Source organism: Myiozetetes cayanensis, unplaced genomic scaffold, assembly GCF_022539395.1.
Source record: "Myiozetetes cayanensis isolate MyiCay16 unplaced genomic scaffold, myiCay2020 scf9, whole genome shotgun sequence".
Taxonomy (NCBI): Eukaryota; Metazoa; Chordata; class Aves; order Passeriformes; family Tyrannidae; genus Myiozetetes; species Myiozetetes cayanensis.
This window is the reverse complement of record NW_026088185.1, coordinates 26,387,183-26,404,494: the sequence shown is the minus strand read 5'-3', so window position 1 is coordinate 26,404,494 and position 17,312 is coordinate 26,387,183. Positions and strand designations below refer to the sequence as shown.

The 17,312-nt window shown below is 48.0% G+C and overlaps 1 protein-coding gene and 1 long non-coding RNA gene across 2 annotated transcripts; one reads left to right on the top strand and one right to left on the bottom strand.

The window, feature by feature from the left end:
- Positions 1-3,282: 3,282 nt before the first annotated feature.
- Positions 3,283-9,622, bottom strand: INHBB (inhibin subunit beta B). The gene is made up of 2 exons (XM_050339959.1): positions 8,690-9,622; positions 3,283-6,034 (listed from the first exon to the last, which is right to left on the bottom strand). The coding sequence occupies exons 1-2, from the start codon at positions 9,090-9,092 to the stop codon at positions 5,259-5,261; spliced, it is 1,179 nt and encodes a 392-aa protein (XP_050195916.1). The 5' UTR covers positions 9,093-9,622; the 3' UTR covers positions 3,283-5,258.
- On the top strand, positions 8,380-14,265 carry LOC126652821 (uncharacterized). Its single transcript, XR_007632059.1, has 2 exons — positions 8,380-8,434; positions 12,064-14,265. It is a non-coding gene; the product is annotated as an uncharacterized LOC126652821 (long non-coding RNA).
- Positions 14,266-17,312: the final 3,047 nt, after the last annotated feature.

Below are 17,312 nucleotides of genomic sequence, written 5' to 3'. Positions count from 1 at the left end.
ATGCTATATGCAGTGGTTACATGAGTCCAAGTAATTGTACCAATTATATAATTTGATATAATTGCACTAATTACATAAACACATAATAATGAAATATAAGTTATTCCAAGAGCTAAACTGGAAGAACATTAAAGAACCTAAATCTGCTCCCACTTATTCTAGTACAAATCAGAAATAATTCCCCTGAAATCAATGAAGTTACCCAAATAAAATTGGCCCCTACCGTTACAAGCAGGCATGGAAATCTAGCTCTTGCTTCAAGGGTACTGACTGGGCAAGCAAATAAAAGCTACTGGGTTACTGTGTACTGATGGAGATTGCTAATTCCTGGCCAAATTCCAATGTATCCAGTGTATACCTTTATAAAAGGTATTTCTTACTCTTGTTCTGATCTGTCATCCAGCATATGTGGGTTTTGCTAGAGCTTGTAGCGCTGATTCTAGAAGGAAAAAAAAAATTAGAAATACTGAGAATTGAGAGTGAGATGGACCCAGTAAGGAATTACAGAAAACCAGATTCAGCTGTGGTTTTAGTTATATTGGTACTAGCCTGAATTACATCTGCAGACTTTAGGGGAGCTACTGCAGACTGACATCAGCATTAACTGAAACAAACTCTCCTCTTAGACAGAAATTTATATTTCTGATCCATTTTGCAAAATGTTCTTCTACCCCTCACAGTAGAAAGCACTTGATTTGATACAAAATTTATCCTTATGAACAATTCATTCAGTGAGGGGTTTCCCTCTTCTCCCATGGCAGGGCGAGCGCAACAATTAATTTCAGCTGCTGACATTATCTTTCACAAGTAACAAAGCAAAGAAGGTGAGAGCTGGCAGTTTTGGAGCAGGTGTCTATTATGTGTAGGAATACGTGATGTACGCAGAGTTAATCCAACAAGTGCTCTGTTGCAGCACATCGTGACAGTCACCTCGTTCACACCATCCTCATTAACACCAGTGGGAGGTCCAGGCACCGGGACTGGGGTTTTGCCTGTGTTAGAATATTTCAAAGGATGAAGAATTTCCAGCTCTAGAGATCGATTCTGTCACATGATAGAAGCATTTACAGAACCAAGTTCAAAGGCTATCAGAGACGAGAAAGAGTCACCTAGTCACCTTTGAGGGGGGTGGGGTATGGACCTGAGCCAGCTGGTTTTTGAGGTACAGTATCTAACCTGGCATAAGGCAGTGAAACTGGATGCTGAGTTTTATAAGGATAGCAATGAGAGATGGGAAAATAAACCCCAAAATATTTGAAAAGCAGCCATCAAGCTTGGGCATCTCATTTTTCACTTTGCCTAATTTCAAAAATGCAGGAGGTGGAAGCTGCAAAAAGTGGAATTCCTGCACCCCCCCTGTAAAAAGCTGGCAAGAGCAGTAGCTTTGTCAGGTCTCTGAAAAATCAAGCCCAAACTGTCTTAGATTGGTCAAAAAAAAATTAAAGGTGTTTTGATTTTATTTCATTTTAGCCTTAGAAATCTGTATGACAGGCTGCTGTCAGCACCAGGACTCAAGAACACCTCACTGTCTGCAGAATGCCCAGAGCAGTGAGTGACTCCACGCTGCAGAAAAGTCCACACATGTTCAGATTGATTTCTAGAGATTCTTTCACACCAAATAGAAGGGCCTGGCAACCTGGACTATGATCCAGATGTTCCCACTCCCAGATGATGCCCCTCACACCATACTGATATCCATGCTCTTGTGTTCCTGTTTCTGCCCCAGAAATGTCATGACTGTAGCTACAAATGTGGGAACAGAGAAGGCAAGGGCAGGGGGAAAAAGCTGTGAAAGACTTTTACCAAGAAAAGGGGTGCCTTCTGACATCGTCTGTGAAAGAGTTTAGGATCCTGAGCTTCCTTGTGGGTTTGCAGTGGGATGCAGAGCACAGCCCATTCCTGCCCCTCATTCCTGGCCAGCCCAAGCTCAAAGCATCCTGGCTGCCAGCAGTTCCTGTTCCCTGCAGGTCCAAATCCCATGCCGAGACACCCTCCTCTCCTCCTGGAAGAGCACAGGAGTCCCAGTGTCCAAAGAAGGGCTTGGCTTTGACCCCAGAAACCAAACACTTTCAATTAAAAACGAAACCTAACCAGGCACAGCCTCCAGGGCCTTGCATTTCAATGGGCAAGATTTCTTAATATCTGCCGTTTTTTAAAGTGCAGCCCAGTCTTATTCATAATTATGGTGTCATATTAGGTCAAACATCCCTTCAGACTGAATGGATGGGCATTTGCCACTGATTTCAAGGGGAATTTATTGCACTCATCAGTAGCATGATTGAATCAAGAAATAAAGACCAGGGGAAAGAAGGCTGCTAAGAGACAGAGCAGGAACAGTGAGTCGTGGTTTTGACAATGTGGAGCTCAAGGTGGTGAGAAAGCTATGAAATATTCAAAAAATTTGATCTGGAGGACAAAGTTCTGAGAAGCAGATTGTTGACACAGTTACAGCAAATTGCTCTTCCAGGTCTCCCATTTAACCCCAGCGCCTGGCTTTGGGGAGAGCTGGGCAGAGCTACACCTGAATGTGAATTGTAACTAGAACCCATCATTAGCTGCATGATCTGGCTTCTTCAACACTTTTTGGGTCTCAGGGTCAGATCTAAGATTTGCTAAGTCAACAGAAGTCCTTCTGTCAGCTTCAGCTGGCATTTGCTCAGCACTTCTCTAGGAGGAAGAATTTATCTGTGAAGATCAATTAAATCAATATCTGGATACATCCGCAGCTGATAAGAATTTCTATGAGTATTTGTCAAGATTTTTGGGGTTTGTTAATAAAGGGGATATAGTATACTAAACAAAAAAAAAAAGAAAAGCTTGAGGTCAGATAATTTAAAAAAAAAAAAAAGTTAATCAAACTTCGCACTGAGCTTTTATTCCTGGAAGTGCTTTCCACATTATTTTTTTTTCCTTCTTCTAAGCAGTCAGGGAGTGACCCAGAGAAGAAGTTACATTCTTACACAGCAGGTGAACCAGGAACTTGCTGTAAATGACCTGCAGGTATGCGGAACAGCGCCGTGCCTGCGCCCAGAGCCCCTGCGCTGCTGCAGATAGAAAGAAGCAGATGCTTACATGTATAGACAGCAATAAAACTGGAGTATAACATTTTTAAGATAGCAGCTGAGCTCTCAGACAAGGCTTTCTGCAATGACTAATACGACTATGGTCTAATGCGACAGTTCACCGTCTGCAGCCTATTCAGTCCCGAAAGTAAGCAAGTTCCTCCAGATGTTACACACTGAAAAAAAAAAAAAAAGAAAAGAAAAAAAAAAAAAGCACATCCAGTTTTCAACCTTTTTTATTTATTTAAACTGTACACAAATGTAAAATACTTCAACAGCAAATCTAAGTGAAAATTGTTTGGTTTAAATTATTATGGAACAGAACCTAAAAGGAACTTTATTAAATAAACATAAAAATTGGATTTAAAGGATGCACATATTGTAATGTATTCTACAATAGTCACTTTCTTTTTCACTCTACATTCCATGTGCGTATGGTATAGAAAAGACACTGAATAGAACAAACAGAATCCATTTTGTACCCTGAAACAATTGGTAGGCCTCGTGAGGGATTGCTCAGTATGACTACATGATATATGATGGCTTTGCCATCTCATAAAAATTATAACTAATATGTTGGCCTCTTTGGTTCCAAAATTTATGTATAATACATTTAACTGTATTCATTTTTTGCTGCTATAAAAATAACATTTTTTTTCAAATGGCAGTTTTTTGACTAATCATGCAACTAAATCAGTGCAAACATTAAAAGCAATCATTCGCTTTAAAAAAGAAGCAAAAGATTTAATTTCAAGTATAAAAAAATATAAAAAAGTCATATCATAAGTCCAGTTTTGTCTAGTATGGGTCAACACTTTAAATTGCATAGCTCATGCGGCACCTGTTTACCTAGATAGTGAGCAAAGATAAGTGCACTATCAAGTACCACTTTTCAAGGCATTGAAATTTGCAAGTGCTATTATACGTGCATTCAAGCAGTTTGCAAGTGCTATGCTGTATCATTATTTTCTGATCTTTATGGCCATCCTTGACACCTCCTGGTAAGGAAATTGAAAGCATTCTCCTCTCTCCTCCTTTCTAAGACTTGTAAAAATGTTCCTCGCCTGTTATTAAATGCACTGCATTTCTCAGAACGTCTCCACTCTGTCGCCGTCACTCCTCTTTAGGGTTCATTGGTTTAACCGTGGTGGCGATTGCTCGCCCCCCATGTGACATGGCCTTGCCGAGTCCCCCATTGAAGAACACAGATTGCAACTTCGACTTTTTGTTCTTCAAACAGTGAGAGATGCCAACAGTCAACACAGTCCAGATACGGTATTGATTCCCTTTTCCAAGACACGGCAGGTGTAGCCAGCCACGGATTGCTAGTGGGCAGTGAAAGCATCGGATCACGCCAGCCCAGCTCGTGACTTTGACACGGCCAGGTGTTAGAAATACAGCAGTTGCTTACACGTCTGTCTCCTTTTCTCTCTCCGATGGAACCACACAATTCCTCGCAGGAAGTGCTGTAGGAAGATGCGGGTATCTGTGATGTTTATGTTTAGATAAATTTAAGAGGAAGTGATTGCCTCCCAAGGTAGGTGTCCTGCAGCTTCCCGTTAGACCTAAGAGGTGACAGTCAACTTTTTCCTTTTTTTTTTTTTTCTATTTTTTTTTTTTTTAATTTTCTAAGTTTGGTCATTTCGACACCTGCGTGCAAGAATACATTGTGTTCTCACAGTCCGTGCTTTTGCCTGAGCAAAGGGAGCTCATTTCGGTCTGGCTTCGCCGGCAGGCGGGGAAACAGCTGCTCAGCCGTTCACTCGTACTGGCAGGCATTTAGGTCCGTCGTCACTGGTCACTGACTTTCTGTGCTCATGTCCCTTTTCCGAGCTGCCTCGTGTGAGTGTGTGTGTGTTTGTGTGTGTCTGTGTCTGTGTGTATGAGCGCGTGTTTGTGTGCGTGCCCACATTTCGTGTGTGTGTGTGTCTTTAAGATATTTCATAGCATTAACTTATAAGTGGTAGAATATATAAGTGTCCATGATTCACAAACTGCCACTGTCCTGACACCAAAGTGAAATGATTATTTTTTTCTCTTTTTTTTCTTTTTTTTTTTGTCAAACTTTTCCACAGTGACTTTCCAACACTGATGCCTGGATACACAGTGAAACTTCCTCCAACACCATCTTGTACGGGAATGTTTCTCTCTCTCTCTCCCCCTCTCTCTCTCTCCCCCCCCAAAACACACCTTAAATCAAGCACAACCACATTCTTCCACAATCATATTGGGAACGTCCCTTTTCACAATGTTGTATTCATCATCAAAGTACAGCATTGACATTGTGCTAAGTTTGGTTGGAATGCAACAGGAGTTCACGGTGCCCGGGTTCAGCCCCCGCATTCGGTACTGATTCACGACAGCGGTGTGAAAGGAGGAAGCCGACCCCGGGACACCAGCCAAGTAGGCCGGGCAGCTCCCTTCACAGTAATTCCCATAGTAACCTGATGGTGCTATGATCCAGTCATTCCACCCAATGAGTCTAAAGTCAATGTAAAACTGTTGCCTGCAACATAGATTGGTCCTGCCATCGCACTCCAGGCCTCTTTTCCGGATCCTGTGTTTGTTATCGGCGAGGCGGGCTTGCACCACTAAAAAAGGCCGGTGGGATTCCTCCCCGGGGTCCACATAAATTGGCAGCACTGAATACTCTTCACAGCCCTCACATTGAACATCCAAGTTCAGTCTCCTTTCTCCTCTCTCAAACAGAGCCTGGATCGCCTCTGTCATGGGAAAAGTGTGCCAACCACTTCTTTTGAGATCAACTTTCTTTTCAACCACATTCCACTTGTTGCTAGTGTCCGGGTCTTGGAAATAGACTTTGACTCTTACTTTTCGCCTGCTGCCTTTCTCTAAGACATATGGAAGCAGCTTCAAGTAAAGCCACAGGCTGGCTTGAACGACAAACAAGTTCTGGTTCCCTTCATTCGAGATGAAGAAATAGAGGCGGACTCTAGATGAGGCCAGATCGTCTGCAAGATAAGGAGAGATCAGCAAGATTAAGTCAAAAAGGAAACATTAGCTTGTGTGCCTTTCTGGATTCAGGGACAACACTAGAGCACAGCAGATCGAGAGAATGGCGACGGGGCTGTGCCAGCCAGAAGGCATGCACTGCATCAAATAGCCCCAATTTGCAGTCAAAATTAATTGAAAAGGGGACTTCCCACAGCAACCTTCAGCATCGGGCTGTAGTCGGATGTGTCAGATCTCTCAGAGCTCTCCAGAGTATGTGTTTTTTTCTGGCCAGCCAGCTTTAAAGATGCTACAGTAGCACCTTGAAAAAGACCAGCACTAGGACTCTGCTATCTCGTCAGTTTAAGAATAGTTTTAACTTTCAGCTACCTGCCAATTCTCACGGGGAGAGCTCTTTCAATAATCACTGAAACGCCAATGCCAAACCAGGGATTTTGTTTCGATTTGCACATATTCTCGCTGCGGTTTTAAAGGAAAGGATTCACGAGACAGAAGGGAAAATATTTCAGTAATGTGCCGGCTTGTCCAACATATCAAGCTAACCCCCACTAAAGTCTGGTAGAATATCTGCTATTATTAATCATTTCAATCTCTGCCTTTTCTCCCTGAAATGATAAACTCCCATATGAGGAGAGGCAATGAAGCGGTTGTTCCCGCTGTAACGCTGTTATTGGCTGTTCTCAATTCGCTTTTCAGTAACACCAGAATTAAAGGAGAGAAATTGTCACAGAAAACCAAATGTCACCAAATGTCTGACATAACCCCTTATTTGTAAACAGAAGAGCCTGCTGCATGAAATGTTTCAGAAATACCAGTGGCCCTCCTGCAATTTTGTACTACAAGTCCTAACTAAATTTGGCGTAGGTGATAAATGTGCAAGCTGGCCTTTATGGCGGAGACTGTAATTCTGGTCCCTGAATCAAAGCATCCCAATCGCTGCTTAAAATTATTGCTGGAAAGGCATTTTCTCATCTGCCCTTATCTGTTTTACTTTCCTCTGTACAGAGCCAAATGCAGACTTTTCTTCCTTTTCCCAAGAATCTTTAGCATTTTTGTCAATCTCTGAATGGGATTTTTTGCGTAGTCGGTGTCTTCATTTGTTACCCTAGATGCCTTTCAAATGTGTCTCCAGAGCCCATTCAGTACCTTGTAATAGTTCAGTGACAAAAATTTTCACTGTGTTTGTCTACGTTTTACATAAAGTCAATTTCGGAAGTGTTACAAAAGACAGCGATTGACTGAATACCAAATGGAAGTACAAGCCCACCCCAGATCTCCCAACAACAGCCTATTAAAAAATAATAAGCCCTTAAATGTACACTGAGAAAGCCTTTCGCGTGTTAGTAAATACACAACTTCTTCATAAACTGTGGTGGCAGTGACAGAAAAAGAACAGTACGGTGTTGCTGCACCGATCCACATCACTTGTGTTGTGTGAGATTGTGTGCGCTCATAAATTTTGTATGTGAATATAACAAGCATATGTATAATGCAACAGATCCCATAGATACTGTAAACGTATATGCCTTTGGTAAGTGGGAGGGTAGATAAAGAAGATGAGTGGGCAACATACAGGATAGAAAGAGATTTATTTTGTGGACAAATGATATATAGATGCCACAGAAAGATAAGAGAGAGAGAAAAATGAACTGAGCGATAGAGCGATGAAGGAAAGGAGAGATGGGCAGATAGACAGAAGAGAGGTAATTTGCAGAGTGATGGTGTTACAGCCAGATGTGCAAAGTTCACAGGAACAGTGGTTAAACTACTGGAAAGCTATGCCGAAGGGATTCAGTGACACATAACTGCAGTGGTTGGACAGGACTGAGATGGCTGGTACCAGGGGGATGGAGAGCATTGTTAGTAAACGGACTGATGGACAGAGGGGAGACAGACACACTTGGTAGGACACTGCACACAGTGGACAAACAGACAAGGCCAACACTGCAAATAAAAGCTAAATAAATGAGAAACAAATAGAAAGGGAGGACGGTGAATGCAAGCGTCAACAGACAGATGCAGGCAGTGAACCAGATGAACGTGCAGGGCAGACAGAGGAGGCAAGGGATGCAAGAGATGGAGTGGGACAGGTGGAGAAGGGACAGTGGGACACGCAGGGACCGAGACAAGCCCCGGTGCAGCTGGAAGGACCGCCGGAGGAGAGCCGGGGGTACAGAGGCTGCGGAGGGATGGAGAAACAAGCGAGGGGAGTTCCAGGGCACAACCCGGGGAGAATTCCGGGCACAGGGGCACAAGCACGGAGGACGGGAAGGCACCGGCAGGGTCAGAGAGGAATGATGCGGGGCAGAGGGGAGAGAGGATGAGTCGGAGGGCAAGCGGGTGAGCTCGGCAGCCGGGTTCCTGTAGCAGGCAGGACGACAGGCAGGAGGACACGCAGGGTACGCAGCGGGCCAGGCAAGGGCGGTCGGGGAACTGCCAGGGGTCAGGCAGGCGGAAAGAGAAGGTGGGCAGGAGGACAGGCAGGACGAGCGGGAGGACTGACAGGGGTCAAGCAGGGGGACTGACAGGGGTCGAGCAGGGAGAATGACAGACGGGGCGAAGCAGGACAGGCGGGGAGCGCGGCAGGGCAGGGGCCGCGGCGGGTCGGGCAGGGGGACGCGGGCGGCGGGGGCGCGCGGCCGGGCGGCGCCCACCTGTCTCGGCGAAGCTGATGATCTCGGAGACCGGGTCGTGGGCCGGGGGCCCGGCGCTCGCCTGCCCGTCCAGGCTAGGGATCTCCACGCGGCCGTCCTCCCGCACCTTGCCGGCGTGCAGCTTGCGCAGCGCCGTGACCATGGCCGCCTTGGGCACGGCGTGGGTGATGTTGGGCCGGTCCCGCATCTGCAGCCGGCTCAGGATGTGCCTCTTCACCGCCTCCAGGAAATCCCCGTCCACCTTGCCCGGCTCCTCGGGCCGCCGGAAGCCGCAGGAGGTGCATGTGTCCTGCGGGGAGCCGCCGGCGGGGGCCGGCGGGGTCGGGGTGGCCGCGGCGCCCAGCAGGAGCAGCCCGCAGGCCAGCAGCGCGGCCAGCACCCCCCGGCGAGCCGCCCCGTCCATGGCGGAGGAGCGGGGGGCCGAGCTGGGGGCCGCCCCGGAGCGCCGCAGGGAGCCCGTCTGCAGGCAGCGCCGCTCCGAGCGCTCCGCGGCGCGGAGGGGGCGGTGGCAGCCAAGCTGGGGGGCCGCAACCGCTCCGCGCAGGGGGGGAGCCGCGGCGGAGGGAGGGGGCGCCCGGGGAAGCGGCGTGTGCCGCCGGGGAGGCGGAGGGGGAGGCTGCACGCGCAGGCACCGAGGGCGAAGTTGGGGAGGGAGGGGGGCACCAGGCTTGGCGTGCACGGAGAGCCCGGCTCCACGGGGGAGGGGGACGGCAGCAGGTGAGGGGGTGGCTGCGGAGCCCGGGGAGGAGGGAGGGGGAGCGGGGAGCGAGCCGGAGGTGCGAGGGGATCCGGGGAGCAGGGGAGAGGCGGCGCCGCGCTGCCCCGGTGCCCCGCGTCGCTTCAGAGGGGCATCCCCGCGCGCAGTCGCTCGTGGTCCATCGCTCGCTTCGGCAGGTCCGGGCGGGCCGCGGAGAGGAGCTCTCTAGTCCAGCGTCATTGAGGGGGGTCAGGGAGATAAACGAAGCAGATTTATATACAATCCAATTTATAGCCTGGAAGGGGGGGGGGTGAGAAATGCCACTTGTACCCCCCCGCCCACTCCGCCCCCGCAAGACAATCCGTGGGTGCAGGTCTCTGAGCAGGTCGGCTCCGCGCCGCTCGGTTGTCCCCCTTCAGCGCCCGCTGCTTCTCAACGTGCCATCAAAGTTGACCCGGAGCATAGCTGGGGAGGCAGTCGGGGGCGGCGGGGAGGGGGTGCGCGGCTGGCAGCTCCACTGTTGCGAGTCTTCTCCCCCCACCGCCCCGCTTATTATTAGCGAGGTGCTTTTATTTTTCAAAGCAGCGCGGAGGGTCCGGAGTCCGGCGCGGATGCGGCGGCGGCGCCCGGGGACCCCCGCAGCGGGCAGGGCACCGCACGCTGCGTGGCGCGGAGCGGGGAAGCGGCGCGATCCCGGCGATCCCAGGAGAAGCTGCACGGATCCACTCGGTCAGACCAGCTCTTCGGCTCGCTCCCTCGCTCGCTCTTTTTAAACAATATCTCCCTTGTTGGTGGTTTGGGTTTTATTATTATTATTGTTATTATTATTTTAAGTGTGATTTTTGTTGTTGTTGCTTCTGCTGCTTCTCCAGTTAATCTGTCTCCCTCTCTGCGTCTTTTTGATCTTTCGCTCGCCTTGTGCTGGCTTGAACGCTGTGTTTTGTTTTGTTTGGGGTTTTTTGTTTTGTTTGGTTTTTTGGTTTTTGTTTTTGTTTTTTCTTTTTTAACGCTTCTGATGTTCCCTCTCGGATCCGCAGTGAAAGGTCTCCGGGAAGCTGCTTGCTCCTTCCCTTATCTTCCTCTGATCTCCTCCTTCAAATTTTTCCCCCCTGCAAAATCACGACATTGTGGCACTTTCTACTGAAACTTTTATACAGGAGTTAAAACCACGTGGGAACTCCAACCTATAACAGAGACGCCATGGGTTCCTCACTATTTAGGAGATTAAGTTAAGTCTTTTGCCCCCTGGGCTATTACAGTAACTTCCTGATGTGGAAATATTAACTATGCTGTTTCTTTAACTCCCCCCCGTCCCCTCCCTCCCTCCCGGTTCCTGCAAACACACCCACCGCACACCGGCTCGCGTTCCTGTCCCGTCGTCCGGCAGGACTGATGGACAGACGGACTGCGAGTGGCGGCAGCTCCGGCCCCCCTCCCGCCCCGGCCGGGAGATGGATACCCCCCTCTTCCCCCCGCCCCCCGCGGTGTTCCTTGCCTTTTAAGCACTTGAAAGAAGAAGTCATTAGAAAGTTTACCGTCGGGTTGGCTTTGCGACGGGGCGGGTTTCTGTTTGTTTGTTTGAATGGGCCGGGTAATCGGGGCGGGTGCCGGGGACTGTGTGTGTTTTCCGTGGGGCAGGAGGGACGCGGAGCCTGGCGGAGGCAGCGATGGGGCGGGGGGTGCCCAGGGCGGCGGCCGAGGGGAGCCGGGAGGGGAAATAACGGGACGGCAGCGCTCCCGCAGCCGTGGATGGGAGCCGGCGGGAGCGCTGGCCCTGCCCGCGCCCGGGGAGCGGGTTTTCCTCCGCTCCTTCGCGGGGCAGCCCCGGGGGGCTCCGAGGCGAAGGAGATGGCTGTGACACCCCCTCGCAGAGGTCAGGAGAGATTCCCACCCGGCTTCCCCCAGCAGCCCAGCCCGGGGGCGAGCGGCCAGGAACGGGGGGGCGAGGCGGGGGGTGGGGGGAGAGAGAAGAAGACCGCTGCCCATGGGCGGCCGCGGCCCCGAGGGGTCTCTCAATCCGCGCAGCCCCCGCGGGGTCGCGCCTCACCTGCGCGGGGCCCGCGCGCCGCCGGCGAAGCCTGGGCCGAGAGCGCCCCCTCTGGGCCGCGCCGGGCAGCGGCGGCGGGGCCGGGCGGGGTCACCGCGACGGGACCGGGGCTGCGGCACAGGGGACAGCGGGATAGAGGACAGCGGGATAAGGGGCAGCGGGATAGAGGACAGCGGGATAAGGGGCAGCGGGATAAGGGGCAGCGGGATAGAGGACAGCGGCACAGGGGACAGCGGGATAAGGGGACAGCGGCACAGGGGACAGCGGGATAAGGGGGTAGCGGGATAGGGGGGCAGCGGCACAGGCGACAGCGGGATAAGGGGCAGCGGGATAAGGGGCAGCCGGCACCACGGGCAGGGGCCGGGCCGAAGCTCGGAGGACCGGGCAGTGGGGAAGTTTCGGAGCATCCCGGCGGGTGTTGGGTCCCGCAGAGGCGGGGGCTGGGGCTGGGCAGCGGGTGGAGCGCGCTGGAGCCCGAGCTCTGCGCTGGGCGAAGGAGCACCTTGTGCTGAGCCTCCCTCGGCCCGTCGCGGGCCCCGGCAGCAGGGCTGCCGGCCGTTCTAATGGCATTTACTTCTTCCTTTTCTTTTTTTAATTTCCTTTTTTTTTTTTTTTTTTTTTTTTTTTTAGCAGAGAAAAATCTACTTTCAAGAATGAAAGCAATTCTCAAGACCTTCACCTTTTTCACCGAGCCAGATTGGTATTTTTCCAAGGAACAGATGCAGGACACCCAAATTTCAAGCACAACATCAAAGAAGTCCCTTCTGCTCATTTCATTTTGTAGAAGAAGAGAAGAATAAAACTTCTCATATCTCCCTGGACTGCACAAGCGTGAGCGCTGTTAGTTGTCACTCACACAAGCAACACAGGAGCATAAAGAGGGTCAACTGAAGGATCAGCTCATTACTGTGATTTAAGAATAGAGGGGACAAATGCGGTTCTCATCATAAATATTTTCTTTCTTGTTCTGTACTGCAAAAGGAAAGACAATTAGTGCTGTGCTTCAAAGTCACAATTGCAATCCCAATCTTATCGTTCATGTTGGGTTTAATATAAACAAAGTCTAATTGCATATACAGCTTTGTAAATCCTCAGCATCAGTGGAGCTACCCTGGTGGGAGATCAGTATTAGGTACAGTATTTCCTCCCTGCCAGTAACAGGTTTTGAATGGAAAGCCTGGAATGTAAAAAAAGAAATAATGCTAAAAATCCAATCACTCTGACATCCTGTGAGCTAATAAGAGCACGTGAATGCAACAAGCTTAGTACTTCACAGTAATTAATTTGACAGCAAAGAGCTAACAAGAAAACAACAGGCAGAGCAGTGATGACTGGTTCATAGAGGTCACTGTCAAACAAGAAATAGGTGCAAACACAGTCCCTCTCCCTTTGGAAACAACTGTTTCATTGCCCCAATAAGAATAAAATGCCAAAGGGGGAAAATATCATGGGTTTCGTGGGGATATCAAATCTGAGAAGGTATTTCTAGTAGTAAAATAAGGTAGAGGTTTTCTTTTTTACATATGGTGATTTTTAATCATCCCTGTTACTCACTACAGTGGCATGTTTTGGCTTTTGCTTTCCCACCCCCCTCCCCCTTTCTCGGTTAGCCAAAGCCATTTTGCATATTCAAATATTGGGAAGACTTATCTTCTCTCACAATTACTAGCAAACTAATACACTAATAACCTTTATTGTTATTTAAAGTGTGTCCAACACAGTGTTCTGGAGGCAGTTCTCACACAATGGACTCTCTCTGGCTTCCTCCTAGAGAAGAACTTAATCAAACCTCACATGCTTTCAGGCAGAAGAGCCTTCAGGGAGAGCAAACAGGGTTAACAGAACGAAATGTGCCATCTGATTTCTAATCTTGCTCAGGGAGCATGGCCTATTGATTGAGCCATAAAGCTCTGTTAATTTTAAGATATCCTCAGCTTTCAGTTCTTTCCCTTGGGCATAAACTTGTTGCTTACACGTAGTGGCTGAGCTATCAGGGAAAGGGTAGCTTCATCCTCCCCCTCTCCACTCTCCTCCCCTCCTCCCCTCTATTCTATTTGTTCTGAGCTCATCTGCGTGAGGATACATTTTCACACACACCTTCTCAAACCGGCTGCTATTCATCTGATTCAGGGTCATGCTTTTCCATACATTAAATGCAAGGGAAAACTGGGAAGGAAATGGCTGGGATTTGTGCTTGACGGGCAAGCACACGATTAGCCAGGGAGCCCTGCTGTGAGAAAGTACTGCGTCGGAGGGTATTTTCTGTGGAATCATCAAGTCTCATGACTGGAATCTGATGCTTATAAAAAGCTACTAGTATAATGAAAACAGTATACACTGAGATCCTCAGCCAGTGGGAATCGGCTTGTTTCTGAGAGATCAAACCGCTACAGAATCACTGAGTGGGTAAGGTTGGAAAGGACAATCTGATCCAACCTCCCTGCTCAAGCAGGGTCTTCCTAGCTATAATTCTTCCTCTATAACCTAGATATTTGCTTGTGCACATTTTTCTGGTGGAGGCAGAAGTCACGCTTTTGGAGAGGCCAGTTAGTGTGGCCCTGCACCTTCCTGAGTTGGTGGAAGCTCTGGAAACTGAGCAGTGATGGCACAAAGCAGCTCCCTCATTCTGTGTTTCCATGATACCCTCAGTGGGACCACAAACAATTTACATTAGTGAAGGATCTAGCCCCTCATCTATTGCTAAAGCACCTTTTATGCTCCTAAACCATTAATAATATCTATTAGGTAACCCTACTAATCCCTTTGAGGAAGGATTTTCTTTACTGTACTGGTGGGTGAACTGAATAAAAGCTTCACATATAAGAAGCCTGGTTTGCACTAGAAATCCTTCTCCTTTGATAACCAGCAAATACAAGTTTTACTAGCACAAGCATCTTTTTCTGCAAGCGTTTTCCAAATAAAATAGGCTATACTGGCAAAAGCACTTTTTTTTTTTTTTTTTTGCTCATATAGCTGCATCTATGTGGGGGATTTTTGCACGTAGTGAAACGCAATCTGTTTTAAATGGCACTTCAGAAGAGCATTGCTATCCCACAGAAGTTTCAAGGCTAGACCTTGAAGTGTATACTTCTGCCTCATATCTGAAAGAGCTTTTTACAAGGTGGCCATTGTCATCTTGCAGGAAATATAGAGAAACTGAGACACAGTTACCCGGGCAGGCTGGGAACGTTGTGCTCTATCTGGAATTTGTATTCATTACATTCTTTAGCTTCAGATGAAATTTTGTATCTGTAATCAGACTCATTCCTCACTACACAAAATTACTTCTTAAATGACTGTGACAAAAACAGTGGCTGTTTCAAAAGCACCATAATTCTGTAGAAGGGAAAGTCCTATTGAAAATCAAATAGGTAAATGCCATTCTGTGACCTAGATGTTTTCTGAACTGGCAGAGGTAGACCTAACTCATGAAAAAACCCCACTAAGAGGTTAATCTGGCTCCTTTGCTCCTGCCCATGCTTCTTGAACTGAAAACTGTCTGTTAACAGAGATTTGCTCTCTCTAAAAGAAAGGGCTCTACTCTGAAGAGCACTTGGAAAAAGGGGGTTTATCAGGCAGAAACAAAGGACCTGACCAAACTGGAAACTCCTCATGTAAAGCAGCTACAACAAAAATCTGGAAGATGAGTCGCAGAGAAGTAAAATAGAGCCCTCAACAGGTTTTGAAGAGCACCTATTGAATGCCAGCTCTCAGCACAAGTGTCAGACAGGATGGGGGCATGGGGAAGACAGCAGGACAGGGTTGCAGGGATATACTCACAGCCTCAGCCTCCTGCTCCCACTGCACCTGCTTCAACACAGCTGTTGTCCCGCTCCCTTCAGCTCAGCTACCTTGTGTTGTTTCATGGGCAACATGTTGGCCGGTTGATCTTCTTCAGTGACCCCTCCATGCTCTGGGAAGGTTTGCAGCCAAGCTCCCAGGGTCGCTGTGGGGAATGAAGCACAGGTGAATCTCGCACCCGACGCAATGAGTCAGGTACCTCGCCTCAGGCAGGTCTCCACACAAAGCAGCGTGCCCTTTGGCAAACGGGCTGAGTTCAGTGATCTGCTTCAGCTTCCAAAGCAAAGGGACCAAACACCATCAGGTGGATACCCCATGTAATATTCAAAAGCTATCCACTGCTTGTTGATGGCCCAGAAGTGTTCTTGTTTTCCTCGCCCAGTCTGTCCTCTGCAGTCCAAAGCTGTAGCATTATAACCAGGCAGTGACTTCCTCTGAAGTTGCTTGTATTGACCTAAATAGGTTGGGGCGGGTGAGGACACACAGAGAACATGAAAAAGCTGTGCTGGTTGCCCAACAAAGAAGTGTCTGCTTTGTGGTGAGCACTTTTAACATATAAGCACTTTTAACATACTGTTAAAGAACATGATTTTCATGTTTGTTTAAGTTCACACCAAAAGGCTTGCAAAGTAGCAAAGTGGGTAAAAATAAAATCTGCATTTAAGTGGTAAACAAAATAGTTAAAACTTGACTTCTTGTAATTTGAACAGTACTTACTGAGGTAATGTGTTTAGAAGTCCAGAGGTGCATTTCTTCTATATATCCACCTGTGATTGACATAGCTACTAGATCTAGAAAATGAACATTAGGATGGAGCAATGTTAAAATCAGCTGTCCTGAGAAAAGTAGTGATTATCAGGGACTGGCGACAAGATGGAGAGGTTTCCCTCCGATTTTGAATGGAGGTCCAAAGCAAAAAAATGGCTGGTACCTTTACAGTGCTGTGAGAGAAATGTAGTACAGAAGCTTGAGTCATCTCATGATTGGCAGTCAATAGCACTTGATGAGTACCTGAACATAAGCTACCTTTTCTTTTCTACAAGCAAGTAGCACAATCTAGATAGAGGAAGTATCTACACCTACTGCCTGTGGGACAGGCTGCAGCCAGAAGACCTGTGCTTAGGCCTGAATTTCTTCCTCTTCACCCCATTTTCACTAGCTGCAAGTTGAGGACGACAGCATTCAACCCTCTATAAGTTGCTTTGAAATGAAGAAAAGCAGCATACAAGAATTCATCTTTCGCATGGAGCTTGACACAAACGGCATGGCCTTGGTGCTATATGTCAGAAGTAATTTTCAATCTGTTCATACTTAAATCACCCAGTTTTGTTTCCATGAATCTTATTATATTAAACCAAAACTGTTGTTCCATTTGGCTGTTTGCACAAGAACATCAGAGTGAGATTTGAAATCTGATTTTGATATGGTTGACTGATGCACTCACTACTATGGCCAGGAGCAAGGGGCTCCTGTAATGGCACTGAAGTCCCTTAGTTCAAGCAACGAGGATCTTCCACTGGGGCAGAACAGGAGCAGTGTCAGTGGAGCTGAGAGCTGGCCTGCATGATTCACAGTCTGCCCAGTGCTATTTAGCCATTGCAGGCATTTGCTGCTTGGGCATTAGCTACAAGCAAGGTCCTCTGCTACCACCCGTTGCTGATGTTTCAGTACTACTAAATCACATGAGAGGGTTATTAACAAAAATTTCTGAATCACCCTCTGCCCTGCTCAGTATCTGTCTGTTAAAAGCTGGTGCTTGAATAACTTGAATACGCTGTGGAATTAAAATAAAATGGATCGCAAACTCTATACAACGCGAGTCTAACATCTGACATTTCTTCCAAAACACCTGAAAAAGCACTTACACTGTGACAGCTTTTCACACTCCAGGTTACAAGCAGGTCTTCTTGTTCTGTTATTTCCCTGCCACGATCTCCTCAGAAGTGTGGCAGTTTATTAACAAGGAATAACCCTGAAACTTCTCTGCAGCCCTTTGCCATATCTGAGTAAAAGTCTTGCCCCCACAATGTTTATTGCTGTGGTTGAGATCCTTACTGAGAATATTATTACGAATAAAT

What these genes read in the sequence shown, in the direction of transcription:
- INHBB (XM_050339959.1), bottom strand. Translation starts at nt 9,092, where the DNA reads ATGGACGGGGCGGCTCGCCGGGGGGTGCTGGCCGCGCTGCTGGCCTGC. An exon ending in CATCAGCTTCGCCGAGACAG is followed by an intron (nt 6,035 to 8,689) that starts GTGGGCGCCGCC and finishes CTTATCTTGCAG; the next exon opens with ACGATCTGGCCTCATCTAGA.